Source organism: Helobdella robusta, assembly GCF_000326865.2.
Source record: "Helobdella robusta unplaced genomic scaffold HELROscaffold_9, whole genome shotgun sequence".
Classification (NCBI taxonomy): Eukaryota; Metazoa; Annelida; class Clitellata; order Rhynchobdellida; family Glossiphoniidae; genus Helobdella; species Helobdella robusta.
The window spans coordinates 3,421,438-3,437,415 of record NW_008705512.1 but is presented as its reverse complement, the minus strand read 5'-3'; the positions used below and the strand labels follow the sequence as shown (position 1 = coordinate 3,437,415).

The window sequence follows — 15,978 nt, the reverse complement described above, 5'->3', positions numbered from 1 at the left end:
ATTCGAATACGAAAAGATTCATACCTATCAAATGCAAATTATGTGAAGCCTTGATTTACATGTATTAAAAAGTAGCTGCAAAAAAATAATTAAGAAATAACAGCAAAGTAGAAACCTGAGAAATAAAATACCACAATTTAAAAACGGTTCAACCGTAAACTGAAGAAATAACGCTGTGGGCAATTATTTTGAAAAAAATGTTGAACTTTGTAATGAAATAAATGTGTACATTTGCTCTTGCATCACTCAACAGGATTTCAGTGCAACGTGATCACCCGGAACGCTGCAGAAGAATGATGACTCAAAAGAGTGAACGCGAATTTCCAAATGAAAGTGAAAACCTGAAAGAAGATATCTGGGATGTGAAAGAAAAATTGTTCAACAACTACAATTCAGGCGAAAATGAAATGTTTGAAAAAATTATAAAATTGCCAATCGATAAAAATGAAAACACAGAAGACGATAAATTAAGAATCGTAAATTAATTAATCGAATTATTAGCACTTTGTGTAAATCACAAAGTACATTTCCTTTTACAGTTGTAAAGATGGTTGTAAAATGATAGAAACTTCTATGAAATTGTTACAAAGAAAGATGACGATATTTATAACAAAGCAAAGTTAATTTTCAAATATAAATAGAGATGACGATGAGTTTGAAGCATCACAACTTTCCAGTTGAACCCCAGGCATATAGGTTACCTACTTGTGTTTTGAACAACTTGCAACAATTAAAGTTTTAAAAATGAAGGACATATTAATGAATAATTTGATTGGAGAGAATTTTCGACTTTTGAAAGTCAAAGATGTTACGAGTAAACATTCAAGCAGTGGAAGCAATGAAAAGATGCTTCCAAAAACAAGCAATGACTGGTCTGTTGTTACGAGGACAAAACAAAAATTCTCACTAAAAAATAATGATTTAGTGAGAATTGGGACAAAAATTGAAAACAACTGTAATAACCATTTAGGATCAAACAAGACAAGAGATGAGAACGAATACTTATTGAAACGTCATTTACTCAGATGTATAAAATGCGTTGTTAGACCAATTGGCACCACAAACAGTCTTTGTAAAAATTCTGAAAATCAGATAATAATATCAGATCCTACCGTCAATAGGATAAAAGTTTTTGATTTAAGTGGGAACTTGAAAAAGATTGTAGGTTCGCACAAGAATGGAACACCTTTGGAATCCCCTCGCTGTATATACATGTGTCCACATACCAGAATGATGGTTGTCGTCGAAAGTCCTCCCTACAGAATGGTAAGTTAATTTTTCTGAATTTATTTGATATACTTGTTAAACTTTTTACAATCTTATAACTAACTATAATTTTTTTTCAGATCAAGATTTTGGTGGCGAATTTGTTCACAGTAACCTCCTTCAGTTACGAAGCAACAAACCCAGAAGATATATGCATGGACAGCAGCTTCAAAAGTTTTCTTCTGGACTCCCTGTCCAGGAAAATTTACATATATGATAGAGCTGGAGTGTTGTTGAATGTCTTACACTGCCCAGATTTCCTCTACCCTTGCAACATTGATGTCAACCAGCACGAAGAACTGTTCCTCTGCGATAAGGAGAGACATTGCGTAGAGGTAGAATTCGTTCTTACCATTCTAACAACTTTAATTGTTATTACATAATCATTTTCAGAACCTGTAATAAAATTTTAATTTTACATTTCAGGTGATCAGCTACGAAGGAAAGAAACTGCGAGCTATAGGCGGAGAAGGAATAACAGACTTTCCAATTTTCGTTAAAATTGGAAAAAACGACGAAGTCATTATATGCAATAATTACGAAATTTTAAAAATAACAATCTTCAACAGAACGGGTGATACGATACTTGTTGCATTGCAATCAATGATGAGATTGGAGAAACTTCTCGATGTGACGATTACATGCAACGGAAAAGTTTTTGTTTCCACAAGTGACTTGAATTTATTCATCATGGAATTTCCTTTGATGGCTTTCAAAAAATTAAAATGGAAAAAAATTCACAACGTAACGAAAGACATGAGAAACAGAATTGAATATATTAAGCATGAGTATCCAGAAAACCTACAAAATGAAATAAAAAGGGATGAAAAATCACTCAACAAGACTTCGGTGCAACTTGATCATCGGGAACGCATCGAAAAACAAATAATTGAAAACAATAAAAGCGAGGTTCCTAATGAAAGTAAAGATCTGAAAGACGACATCCAGGATGTGATCAACCATATTTCAGACGAAAATGAACAGTTTGAAGAAATTAGTGAAATGCAGCTGGATAACAATGATGTTCCAATTGAAAATAAAAACACAGAAGACGATATTTGGAATATGTCTTTTGTGACAAATGTTAAAATCAAAAATGAAGAGTTATTTGACAATATATTAGCGCAAAGTCAACAGTTTGAAAACTGCAAAAGAATGCTTTTTGAAACGAGTGAATACGCGTATCAAGTTGAAAGTAAAAGCATGGAAAAAGATATTTCTCCTACAAAGGATGTCAAAGTTAAAAATGATGAATCATTCAACTATATTTCGATGGAGAGTGAAAATTTGGAAGAAAACAAAATCACGCCATTTGAGAAAATTGATGTCTCAGAGGAAGGCATTCAAGATGATATTAGAAGCAATCCTTTTAAGAATGATATCCACATTCGGAGTATATGGAGCAACAGCATTCCAACTCAAAACCTACCAAAGTATATTTGGTGCAACGTTGTCTTAGAACATGACTTGGAAAATCACATTCGCAATATTTGGAGCGATTAAATGTAGACTTTGGATTGTTTGGAGCTTTGGAGCAACATCATATTCGTAATATTTGAAGCCACGACATGTAGATTTCTATATTGATTTTATATCATTTGACCTTTTTTCATAATTCTTTCTGCGTTCGAGTTTTTTCCCATTTTTTATAATAAAAGTTTTAATAACATTCCGAATTATTTAAAATACAAAATTTCATTGACGATTAACGATGTTGTCAATCAGTTATAAGATTTTCATATATTCTTCTAACTTCTTTCGGTTAAATATCGACCTTGGACTCATAAGCACATATAGCGATAATTTTAACGATAATTACGATGATAAATAATGATGACGATGATGATGCCACAGTGAGAAAGTGAATGAGATAAACGCAATATAACGATGTGATTCAGCGATGAATCCGATAACGAGCTATATTTTTTCATCATTTCAGACGAAGGCACTTGATGATGATAATTAAAAGTATTTGGTTTTAAAAACGGCATAAAAGAACTGCGCGCTGTCATGATGAGATCTTTTGAAGTAACTGAATGATGTTGATTACTTAGAGAAGAATGGAGAGAATTTCAAAGTGGAAAGAATTGACTCGATGTTAGTTGCAAGTGGCTGTTGAAGTCATGCGATCATTTACTCTTGGTCGTTTGGTCATGTGATGATGGTCACGTAATTGATGATGTGGTAATGATAATGTGTTGTTTGATATTATTCTAAATACTTTCATATGCTGTTCATTCTTCATTTCATATAAAGTGTTGGCGCCAGTTGAACCGTAAATGTTTGCTCGTTTTGATCGAAATGTAAAATTATTTTGAAAATAAAAAAAATTTGATGCAGTGAAAAAAATATCGTTATAAAGTTAGATACAAAAATGGAAAAAATTTTGTAAGAAGAATCGAAACAACTTCTTTGTTGACCGCTGCTGTTTCGCATGCCTCAGTGATCAGAAACAGTTCATATCATTTTTTATTGCAAACAAAATCGATATGGAAAGATACATGTTGATATATATTAGTGAAAGGCATTTTGGACGCAACTGATTTCAGATGGTTGGGTACAAATGCAAGCTGAAACTAAGAAATTAAAAAATAAATAACATCATCTGTATGCATCTATATATTAAATACAAGCATGAATATAATACAAGTTCTAAAGTTTAATTCCATTTGATACAATACAACATTTATAATAATAAATAAAAGCATAATCCCAATTAATGGCAAGTAATTTTTTTAATTAATTCATCTGTAATGTTCTGTGACATGGACATTCTAGCAGGCAGACGAGTGAATAATACATCACATTTCACGGAATCGTTCATCGTGAAATTGTTTCCACAAATGAATGTGTACTCAGTACACGTATGCATCTTGTATGCACCATATCGCAGATAGAAGTATTGATGTGTTGATTGATGTGCTTCTGTGTGTGTTTTTGTGTGTGTGTGTGTTTGTGAGGTATATGCATACAGTTGCGACTTTAAAGATGGAGTAATATGGGAATGGCTCTCAGCCAGCTTTTAAATGTAAGCAAAATTATGTAAAATCGTTGAATCTCTGCCTCATGAAGAAACAACAACGAAAAAGAGCCTCAAGAAATCAAAAAATTCATTCTTATTAAAAGTTAACAAATTCAAATCTATGCGCGTTAAAAATCTGCGTGAATATGTGCTATGGGTTGAATATGTGGAGAAATATGTGATTTCCTGGCGTGTATAAATGCGTGTGAATGTGCCTGCTAGCTTTCATGGTTATGCACTTGACGACCAGCCATGTTGAACTCGAATGCTGCCGCGTTCGAACAAACAATTTTCAAACTTGTGGTGCGTATTTAATAATATTTTCAAATATTTTATTCAGTTAAGTATATATATATAAATATATAAATAAATAAATAAATAAATATATATATATATATATTGAATATATATATATATATATATATTCAAATGTCAGAAATTTTGTAATGGAGCTCTTGATGAAAATTGAATCGTGAATAAAAATTCTGAAACAGAAAAGAAGTAGATTTTTATGCTTTTTACAAACTTTGTCAATCATTAACACTCCCTATTTCTTTCTGAAATGGACGACGTAGATAAATCCACAACGTGAAATAATTTATTTAAACTTTTTTTTATAAAGTACAGTACAAATCCATATCCTGGGACAACTATTCATTATTGGCAAAACAAAATTATTTTCATTCAAAATTTATTAAAATGTTTTCATTTGCTGAAAAAACTTTCCAAAAAACTAACAAAGAACTAATCTAGCACGCATAATCGTGAACACATTCATTTAATTTTTTAGGGGCATAATTTTTTAAATATTTGTTTTTATTTTCATGTACTTCTCTCAAATCTGAAAGCACGGGTGGTTATTTGAATATTCTTTCAGATGCATTTGTTGAGCATCGAAGCATATTATTTTCATTTGGCAAAACGTTTTTTCAATAAATTTATTTGGTAATTATTAAATAAGCAAAATTGCATGCCAGTCATATGATATCAAGCGTCAAATTTTGGCTTAAAACAGAGGTGGGCAAATATTTTGCTGTGAGGGCCGCATTGAGAACTATTTTACCTCTAGAGGACCGCATATGTACTCAAATAGCAAATTTTTTCGACCTAGAAGAGAATTTTTTAACATTTGTGGTTCCTTTTTTGGTCATAAGGTCTGGCTGACGACTTTTTTTGGCGCATGAAATAAAAAAAGCAAAACTCTTGCTCATACCCGCACACACTATTTAACGATTTTGTTTCTGTTATTATTTTCCAATATTTACTGGTAATTAATCTACCATGGGCATAAGCAACGTATGAATGCACGTTAATTTACGTATCATCAACATTGCTTGTGATAGGCGGGGATCTCTGTGTAATCGAATCCAGGCACTTCAACGGCTGAGCCAAGTGTCTTTATCATTACACCAAATCATCGCCCAAATATTTTATTGATATATATATATATATATATATATATATTTTCTTGATCTTTTGGAATTCGAAATTGTTTCGTGAGTAATGGCCTCAATTGACAGCTTGCAGACGAGTTAGAGGATAGATGAGGCAGTGAACAGATTGGTTAGCAAAGAATAAAACAAAAAGTGTCAACGAGATTAGCACGATGTTTTAAAATGAAATTTCTTTTATATAGAAAAACTATTTTTTGCAAATTTTTCCGATCTGGTGGAATTTTGTTTGTTTGTTTGATTGATGGATTGGTTTGGTCGACAGTTTTATCTTTTGGAAACGTGGCTAGATGTTGTTGTCATCATTGAAGTAGTAGTAGTAGTAGTAGTAATAGTAGTAGTAGTAGTAGTAGTAGTAGTAGTAGTAGTAGTAGTAGTAGTAGTAGTAGTAGTAGTAGTAGTAGTAGTAGTAGTAGTAGTAGTAGTAGTAGTACTAGAAGTAGTAGAGGTTGTTGTTTTTTTGTTGTCGTGATAAAAATGTTGTTATCCTATTATCCTGGGTTTTCATTTTTAAAGACAGGCAGCGGGGTTAGTTTTTAATAAAATATTATTTAATAAAGTTGATGCGGCTGTTTTTGTTGTTGTCATGTTGTTGTAGTTATTGTAGTAGTTGTTGGAAACGTGGCTAGATGTTGTTGTCATCATTGAAGTAGTAAATGAATTAATTAGTATTGATCATTTTACAGCCAGTTGTTTATATGACAAATAATAATCAGATGCACATATGGCCTGAATGGATGTATATATCCATTCAAGCCGTATGCACATACGATTATATACAAATATACATACGATATTGAACGAAAAGTTATATACAAAGAGAAATACAGGATATTATAATTCATTTACTACTTCAATGATGACTACTAGTACTACTAGTTGTTGTTGCAATATTCGTCTAGTAATTGATGTCGCTGATAAAAAAATTTAGTTTGCTGCTGTTGTTGTTTTTATGAAAAATTTCTATTATTTTCTTGATAACTTCTTCATTTTTCATTTCTTATGTCATTTTGTTTTTATCGATGCTATTTTGCTCAAAAGATAGATGTTGCTATCTAAGAGTTGATTGTTTATCACTCATTTATTTTTTTCATATTTATAGTCGAGGGTTGTGTGTGTGTGTTTTTTTAAAATGATTTTTGTTTTTGTTGGGTTGTTTCATCATGTTGGCTAACTTGTACGGTTTATTTTTTTTTTAATTTCATTGATCACGTTTAAGGTACTATTTTGTTGTAATTAATGTATAGGTTAGTCATTTGTTGTTGTTGTTGTTGCTTACGTTGTTGTTTATGTTTACGCTGTTGTTTATGTTGTTGTTTGTGGTTCTTGTTTGTTGTAAGTTTTGTTTTTTCTTTGTATATGTTTTTTGTTTTTTTTTCGTTTTGTTGTTTTTTATTTCTTTTTGCCAAATAATTTTGTTGTCAGTTTGTTGCTCGCAAACTTTGAAACATGGATTTGTCTTGTCTTGTTAGTTTTCAGAAAAACAGACAAAATTACAGAGAAAATGTATTTCCTTATAAAGACACGCGATAATATTTCAAGATTTATCAAATTATACGTTAATTAGGTGATAAAATTATTACGTATGCAATAGAAATCTATTCAAATAAGTTTAATTTTTTTTATAAATTTTAAAATTCAAATAAAAGTTTATCGTTAATAAAATGTAAAAATTTTTTATATTGTTTTTTTTTCTGCTGTCTCGTGATTTAAATCTTAGCAAGCAAATAGCAAACAAGTCAACAGAGTAGCAACAGAGTGTGCAACTGCATTTGAAAAAAAAAATTTACTACCACAGGAATATCTTGGTTTAGTTTAAAAAAAATTGAAATAAAATATTTCGAATGTGAGCCAACAGCGTGAAAGATAAGCCACGTAGTTTGTTCTTTCAATAAATTCAATGTTCGTCGCTGGCTGGTTTGCACTGTTTGCACTCTCAGAAGATATGTTCAGAAAGTCTTCTATGTTCTTCCATGTTTTATGTAGAATTTGTTTTATATTAAAAAATTTTCTTCACTATGAAACGAACTCATGTTTTTAGTTTTAACTCTCCTTTAATAACAAAGGTCAATATTTTTCCAAATTTGCAAAAAACATTCAAATAAAGAACGTAGAAAAATGTATTAGCTCAAAAACTTATATTGATACAAAAACTAAAATAAAAAAGTACAATGTCACAGGAAGCAAACACTCTTGATATAGTATCAATACATCCAACAAGATGCTACGTAATGAAACGAGTCCTCATTTGAGGCAGACACCGTACATAGACCATTATAAAAGTAGATTCAACTACGATGGTTCACTTAACATTATTGCTCGTATCATCCGAACCAACAATCTCTTGTTCAGTGCAAAAGTTTGGAATCACACACCTACACGTACAACACTCCACAAACTTTCACATACACACACATACACACACACCTATACAATCATTTGTATACACGCTTGAGCGCACACACATACACGTGCACGCAATACACGCAATACATGCATAGGCATACAGTAGGTGTAATTTCAATAATTTAAAGTAATTACCGAAAATTAATTCTGTTAAATTTTTTCAGAAAGAATCATTAATTTTGAAAACTTCAGGTATCATTAAGAGAGTTCAAATTAATGTTTGTGTTAAAAGTTTTTTAAAATGACAAAAAAGAACTTCTTACATAATTATATATTTCAATTTCTCTTGCATGTTTCGCAATTACAACTCAACGCACTGAGACGGACGGAAGCCGGTGTTTCAACAAGATGGCAATTCTTCAGTGTAACTCTTTGCATTTAAAATGTAAATTATTTGTAATAGACAAATAAAATAGAATGAATAAATTAAAAAATTCTTAAAATTTTACTCTAATTCCATGCTGCTCTCTCCAATTACAAAACTGCATGATAAGTGCAAAAGTACCTCAGAGTAAAAAAATGACACAAAGACCTCGTCACCGTCGTTATCTCTCAATAATTTCTTTGAGTTACTACAGCTTCTACAAAATGAAAGCATGTAAGGTACGTAGCTGTCAACAGAAAATAGAGTGTTTTGTACGGTGAAATGTGTCATCTCATGCACGTTCAATGAAGTGCTGACGCTTTGCCGTTGTTCAGTTTCTGTTATTTAAGTTCTTCATCGCCATCTTTTAAGTTTTTGGTTCTATGACAAATGATATGGGAGGAATAAAATAGCAAAGAAGAAGGAACTAATTCCTAATTCATCATTTTAATACAAAAGAAAGAAATTTGAAAGGTAAAAAAACTGAAAAACTAACCTCTTATCATCGGCGCCATTGAATGTGAATTCCCAAGGAATTTATTGAACATGGCGTAACGAACAATACAAACAGATATAGAGACACACATAAACAGAGACGCACACACATTCACACACACAAACACACTCACACACACATACATATATACATATACCTAATATATATAGCACTTACGTAAAATATTAAAACTACATACATATATACAAAAATGTATATAAATGTATATACGATATATGAATATATATATATATATATATATATATATATATATATATGAATGTGTATGTATGTATGTATGTACGTATGAATGGCAAAGAGATAGATGCACTTATAAAAAGCGAAAGGAAAAGAGCTTCGAAACATTTTGTTGATGTGCAAATGAAGGACGGAAGTGATGGCGATGACGTCATATTTACTTTTTCCTCTCTGACGTTGTTGTCGCTAAATTAAAATTACAATAATATTTTTTGTTGACTTTCAATATTTACTTGAGGATTTGAGGTTTTTAGCATCTTTATACTAACTGAAAAATTATTTCTGGATAGAGGATTTAAAAACTTTAATGAAATAATTGTTGATGTTGCGGTATTCATGTTAGATTTGATGTCATTATTGTTGATACAGTTATTGTTGGTGTAATTTTGGTTAACGTAATTATGGTTACTTTATTTGAGACTTTTATAAACGTATTTTTTTTTCAATAAAATATAAACAGATGACAGGTCGACAAAAGAATTTTTTAATAAAACTGGCGACAGAATTGTTTTGATATAATACTTCGGCATTACAATATGTCTGAAAAAAAATCATCTCGTCGTAATCATTCTTTGCAACAACATCAACAACGACAACATCAACAACAACAACATCAACATCATCAACAACAACAACAGCAACAAAAACAGCAACAACATCATCAATATCAACAACAGCAACAACAACATCAACAACAACATCAACAGCAGCAACAACAACAACATCAACAACAACATCAACAACAACAACAACATCAACAACAACATCAACAACAACAACAACATCAACAACTATATTATTTTTCGAAATTCCGCCAACAAAAACCTAATAATCATTTACCTCAATGGCACTTTTTAGCATCATTTAAAAGTTGGATGCTAATTACATTGATGGTGCAATATTTGCCGTTTTGTCAACCAGAACTTGCAGAAAACATCAACAACTACAGTAACAATAGAAACATCAACAAACACAACAACAACAGCAACATTGTCAACAATAACAACTACAACAACATTAACAACATTAACAACTACAACAACATCAACAACAACAACAAGATTAACAACGACAACAACTATAGCAACCACAAAAAAAACAACAAACCCAACAAAAACATCAACTCAAACTCCCAACACAACAATAACCACACTAGTGATACAACTTTTCAAAAAAACATCAACAACAACAACAGCATCAGTTCAGTCACCAGCAACCTCCATTCAATAAACAACATTAATCCAGACCAGGAAATTAACATCAAAAATGTATTTGAAAATAAGACCCAACCATTTTTTGGTGTCACCCTAAATACTTATTTAGACGGCAAAGATCCTTCCCATGACTATAAATATCGCAATAACATTAATACCAAATACAAAATGAATAGCGATAACTTTTTGTCCAACATAAATGACATCAGCGGAATTTTTAACAACAACAACAACAACGAAAAACAACAAAACACTAAAAACCCTAATAACATTAACAACAACAACAACAACAACATCAACAATAATTACATCAATAGTAACAACAACGGTAATAATTATGACATCATCAACGAGAACAGCAGCCAAAACATCAACAACAACAACATCAACAACAACGACATCAACAACAGCCCTTTCAACATCCCTCCGTGCTCTTATTTCGTTGACAAATTTGACTCTTCAAAAGAAACACAAAGATTTAATAATAGCCTGGATTTTGTAACTATAAATTTCAGTAGCACCGAAGAAAGCATTAACAAAAAGAACATCAACAAGAGTAAGAACAATATCATTACCATCAAAAATAACATTTTTGACGCCAGTAACAACAACAGCAATGACAACAACAACAACAACAGCAATATTAATAACATTAACAGGATTGATAAAACATTAAACTTTGAGTTGAACAAAGGCACATTCATCAACGATAATGACGTAAATGAAACTAACACAAACAACAACAACATCAACATCAACAACAACACCAACACTAACATCAACAAAAACAACCACAATAATGACGTCAACAACAATAATTTACTTGATACGAAAACGGGTGTGACGAAGCCAAAAAAGGTGTTGCGTAACAAACTAGGTGAAGATTTTTTTGGTCTACACATTAATATTATCACCATTACCTTATTACTGTTATTTATTAATTTATTATTATTTACAATGTTTAGTATGTTATTTTAATGACTTGCACTTTAATCAGCATCTTTATTATATGACGTCATCACGATCGTCATCAGCGTCACCCTTGTTTTTCGGAAATCATTTTTGTCGTTGGACTACTTTTTCCACCGATTTTCATAATTTGTAACGCTAACTTTATGGTCTTTGTTGTCATCGTCATCATCGTCATCAACATCATGTTGTTGTTGTAGTTGCTGGTTGTTGTTGTTAATAATTATTTCACAATTCTGGTAATTATGAGAAAATCAAGGCATTACACATTGCATATGATATGATAAACGGTGATCTATCTGCAATTGAACATGGTCACCGCAGCATCAGTGCCAGGCATCTTAACCATTACGCCATCGCGCTGACCAATCTTCAGTCACTATCGTTTTTATTGTCACGGTGGCATTTGAAAATGTCAAAGAGAACCGTAATTTTCGGAAAATTTGTCATAATTATCACCATTCTGGAAATTTGAATAGGAAATCTATTACAACGGTATGGGTGAAAGCTGCGCCAAAATGACTTTCATTAATTCAAAATAATTTTCATATTATTATTATTATTTGTAATGTTGGTGTTGTTATTTTTTCTTTATCCCCATCATCATCATCATCATCATCGTCATCATCGTCATCATCGTCATCACCATCATCATCATCACCATTCTCCTCTTCCTCCTCCTCATCATCTTCATTACCATAATTTCACCATTTTTTGTTCCAACCATTTTTAATCCATCATCATTCATGTTGTTTTTTCCATCTCGGCATCGCTTATCATCACTCCATTAACGTACTTCTCTTCCCATTGTTTGATTTCTCAACAGTTTCCAAAAAAATCCTTTTCTCCTCCTCGTTAATGAGTTTCATTTCTCACTCACTTCATCATCAGCCTTTACCAGTATTATCATCTTCATTATCTATTTTAGCATTTGCGAATCATGATATAACCACCATCATCATCCAAATTATTATATATATATATATATAACACTCATCATCGTCTTGTATTCATATCATTGATAATAAAAATTAATGTTATCATTAAACTTTTAAAAATATTCTCAAATACAATTAAATATTATTTATTCTTCAATTAATTTTCAAAAGTTACAGCGCATATAGAGCCTGTTTACACACGTGAATCCTCTCATCACGTACTTGCATTGTATTTAATGAGCGGTGGTATTCTTGCATTCGAATCTGGTCACTGCAACAACGGAACCAAGCGCCTTACTCATTACGCCAAGATGCCGGTAATATTTGTAAATAAAAAAAATTAACAAAATTAATAGTTTTGATGTTATTAATTCTATTTCTTCCCTTAAAACCCCAGATAAAATATTTTGCGAAACGCAAACAATTCTACCTACCTCTGTTATTAAAGCTGCTTACAGCTGCTACGATTTCAGGATTAAGAAAAAATTGATTTTTATTGTTTAGGTCGTTCCATTAAAGCCGTTACATTAATTATAACTTTAAATTATTGTTATCGTCAGTTGTTTAATTAAAATGTCCTAACGTTAATTGTTTTCAATTTCAAAAGCCAATAACAGGAGAGTAATTAAAGTTTAGTCGTTATATAGTTTAATATTTTACCATTGATGTAATGTCATTCATTGTGTGAATCACATCACATTAATGTCATTTCATTCCTCGAATGAACTACATTTTGCTAATGTCCTTCACTTAACTTCGGGATATTAAAATAACAACAACAAAAACAACACCAACAATAGCAACAACACAACAACGCCAACAACAAACAACAAATAACAACAGCTCAAACAACGCAAACACCAACACTAGCAACAACCCAATAACAACAACAACGGCAACAACAACAATAGCAACAACACAACAACAGCAACAATAGCAACAACAACAACGACAACAAAAACAACAATATTATTATTATTCTTGTTATTATTTATATTATTCCCGACAAAAGCCAGACGCTGCGTTATGATCGTTGCCAATGTCAATGTCAAAATTGCGTTGTTACCATCTAAGTAATTTTTTGTCAACCTCATCATCATCACACCAGCCTCATGAAAATAATAATAATAAATAAGTATTATTATTATTATTGTTGTTGTTGTTGTTGTGTTGTGTTGTCAACAATTATATTATTATTAGTAGTAATAATAATAAAAACAAAAAAGAATTATTATTATTGTTGTTGTTGTTGTGTTGTCAACAATTAGTAGTGGTAATAATAGTAATAACAATAAAAAAGTATTATTATTGTTGTTGTTGTTGTTGTTGTTGTTGTTGTCAACAAAAACAAAAGACTAAAAACTACTTGAAATAAACAATAATTTCACATGCTAGAACGTATTTTAGAAAAAGCGACAATAACAACAACAACGTAAAAACATTTTTTTTTCATAAAACATCAACGCATCTAGCACAACAACAACAACAACAACAATGATGATTGCACATTCAAAAGTCAAAACCGCATCACCAAAGCAACAACAACAACAGCAGCAACAACATCTTCATCATCAACAACAACAACAACATCATCAACAACAACAGCAGCAACAACATCATCAACAACAACAGCAACAACAACATCATCAACAACAACAGCAACAAAATTTCCTATCCCTAGATTACCATCATCATTTTAGACCATTATTATTTGTGATTTTTTTTACATTTTCACCACAGATACAAAAAACGGACACTCGTTGACAAAAACAACAAAAACAATATCAACATCAACAACAACAACATCAACAACAACAACAACATCAGCAACAACAACATCAATATCAAAAGCAACATCAATATCAACAACAACATCAATATCAACAACAACATCAGCAACAACAATATCAGCAATAACAATATCAGCAACAACAACAACAACCGAAACAACAATAGCGACATCATCTTCAATACTTCCATTGCGTGCAACAACTCGCAGTTATCACCAAAAACACCTTAGGCACAACAGCAATGCCAACCCACCACTCCTCAAAAACTCCCCACCCCAGGCACATGATGGTGGTGGTGGTGTTGGTAGTAGTGGTGATGGTTGGAAAATGAAAGAAAAACACAATCACAACAGAAATATTAGTGGCTATACCCTGAAAAGTAACAATGATGGTGGTCAAAATATTGTTGGTGGTGGGGATAAAATAAATAAAAATGATGATGATGTTGAGGTTACCATAAAAATTTTTGTTGATGATGGTGGTGATGTAATTGAAAATATTGGGAAAGAACGTGAAGTGCGAAATTCAAACAACACTGATGCAAAAGTAGAAGACATCGAAGCGACCGAAGCGACAGTCACGAGGGCACAGGCGTCGTATCTCCGGGACATGCCAGCCCAACAGAAACACAGCAGACATCATCAAATAAACAGTTCAAGCCATCCTGATCATGACCCACAACAGAATGAAAAATTTTATGGAAATTGCACTGGCTGCTATCACGAAGCTACCAAGTTAACTCCCTTCATTGCAAAGCAAATAAAAAGAAGATCATCTCGGAATGGAGACTTTCACAAGTCAACGACATCAAAAACTCCATCAACAACATCAACAGCAACAACTTCAACTAATTCAGCGGTGGCGAACAAACAAAACGACAGAAAACAATACAATCACCAGCAACACACCCAAAAACCACCAACTTCATCATCATTCTCACGCGACATGGAAGAAGTGAACAAATGCGGTTGCAGCTTATACAGGCAGAGCTTCCTCTGCTACAACAAGAAGACCACCCCTAAAACTTTGACCGTGCTGGTCATTCTTCCTTACAACGAGACTTACTTGTTCTCCATCAAAAAGGTCATGCCCGCCTTGAACAGGGCAGCCGAAAGTGACCTCGTGAAATCCCAGCTTTCTGGTTGGTCGGTCATGTTCATAGAGGCCGAATCGAAGTTCGTTTCAATAATTTGTTTTTTTGAAATTTTAAATTATTAACAGCGGTAAATACACTCTTGTAAATACCACCCCACATTCCACACATTCAGAAACACACACACAATCCGACACTTACACACACATTCAGAAACACACACACAATCTGACACTCACACATAAATTAAACAAACCAGATCTATGAAATATTCGTACAAGCAACTCATAACAAATTTTTTCAAAAAATTAAATTTCCTTTTTAAAACTTTTAAAGTCAAACTCCCTTCAAAACGTTTCGCTAATTGCAATTAGAAATCATTCAATGCGTTTAGAGTCGCTTTCAATGTGTTTTTGCATTCTTTTCAAAACTTATCAGCAAGAAATAAATTAATGGAGTTTCTCATGGAATGAATAAAACCCATAAAAAACAAACTTTTATTCATTTTTACGAAAGAATTGTTATATAAAATCAATATAAAAATATTTTAAAATGGAATTTATTAATTTTTTTAAAGATAGCAACATTTTTGTTACGTACCAGGCATTATTCTGTCTGAAATAGCCTCAAAAAATCATTAAAAAAAATTTTTGACTTCGGAAACAACGCAGAAGGATAATAACTAAAAGACAGTTTAATTCATCATAACCT

At 31.8% G+C, this 15,978-nt stretch overlaps 3 protein-coding genes across 3 annotated transcripts; all 3 read left to right on the top strand.

The window, feature by feature from the left end:
- Nucleotides 1-744: 744 nt before the first annotated feature.
- HELRODRAFT_166256 (hypothetical protein) lies at nucleotides 745-2,769 on the top strand (the record flags this gene model as incomplete). Its single annotated transcript, XM_009033229.1, has 3 exons — nucleotides 745-1,266; nucleotides 1,347-1,601; nucleotides 1,693-2,769. The coding sequence occupies 3 exons, from the start codon at nucleotides 745-747 to the stop codon at nucleotides 2,767-2,769; spliced, it is 1,854 nt and encodes a 617-aa protein (XP_009031477.1).
- A 7,384-nt stretch (nucleotides 2,770-10,153) lies between these two features.
- Nucleotides 10,154-12,874, top strand: HELRODRAFT_166255 (hypothetical protein; the record flags this gene model as incomplete). Its single annotated transcript, XM_009033228.1, has 3 exons — nucleotides 10,154-11,354; nucleotides 12,556-12,701; nucleotides 12,782-12,874. The coding sequence occupies 3 exons, from the start codon at nucleotides 10,154-10,156 to the stop codon at nucleotides 12,872-12,874; spliced, it is 1,440 nt and encodes a 479-aa protein (XP_009031476.1).
- Nucleotides 12,875-14,501: 1,627 nt separating this feature from the next.
- On the top strand, nucleotides 14,502-15,641 carry HELRODRAFT_166254 (hypothetical protein; the record flags this gene model as incomplete). The annotated part of the gene is made up of 2 exons (XM_009033227.1): nucleotides 14,502-15,349; nucleotides 15,527-15,641. The coding sequence occupies 2 exons, from the start codon at nucleotides 14,502-14,504 to the stop codon at nucleotides 15,639-15,641; spliced, it is 963 nt and encodes a 320-aa protein (XP_009031475.1).
- Nucleotides 15,642-15,978: the final 337 nt, after the last annotated feature.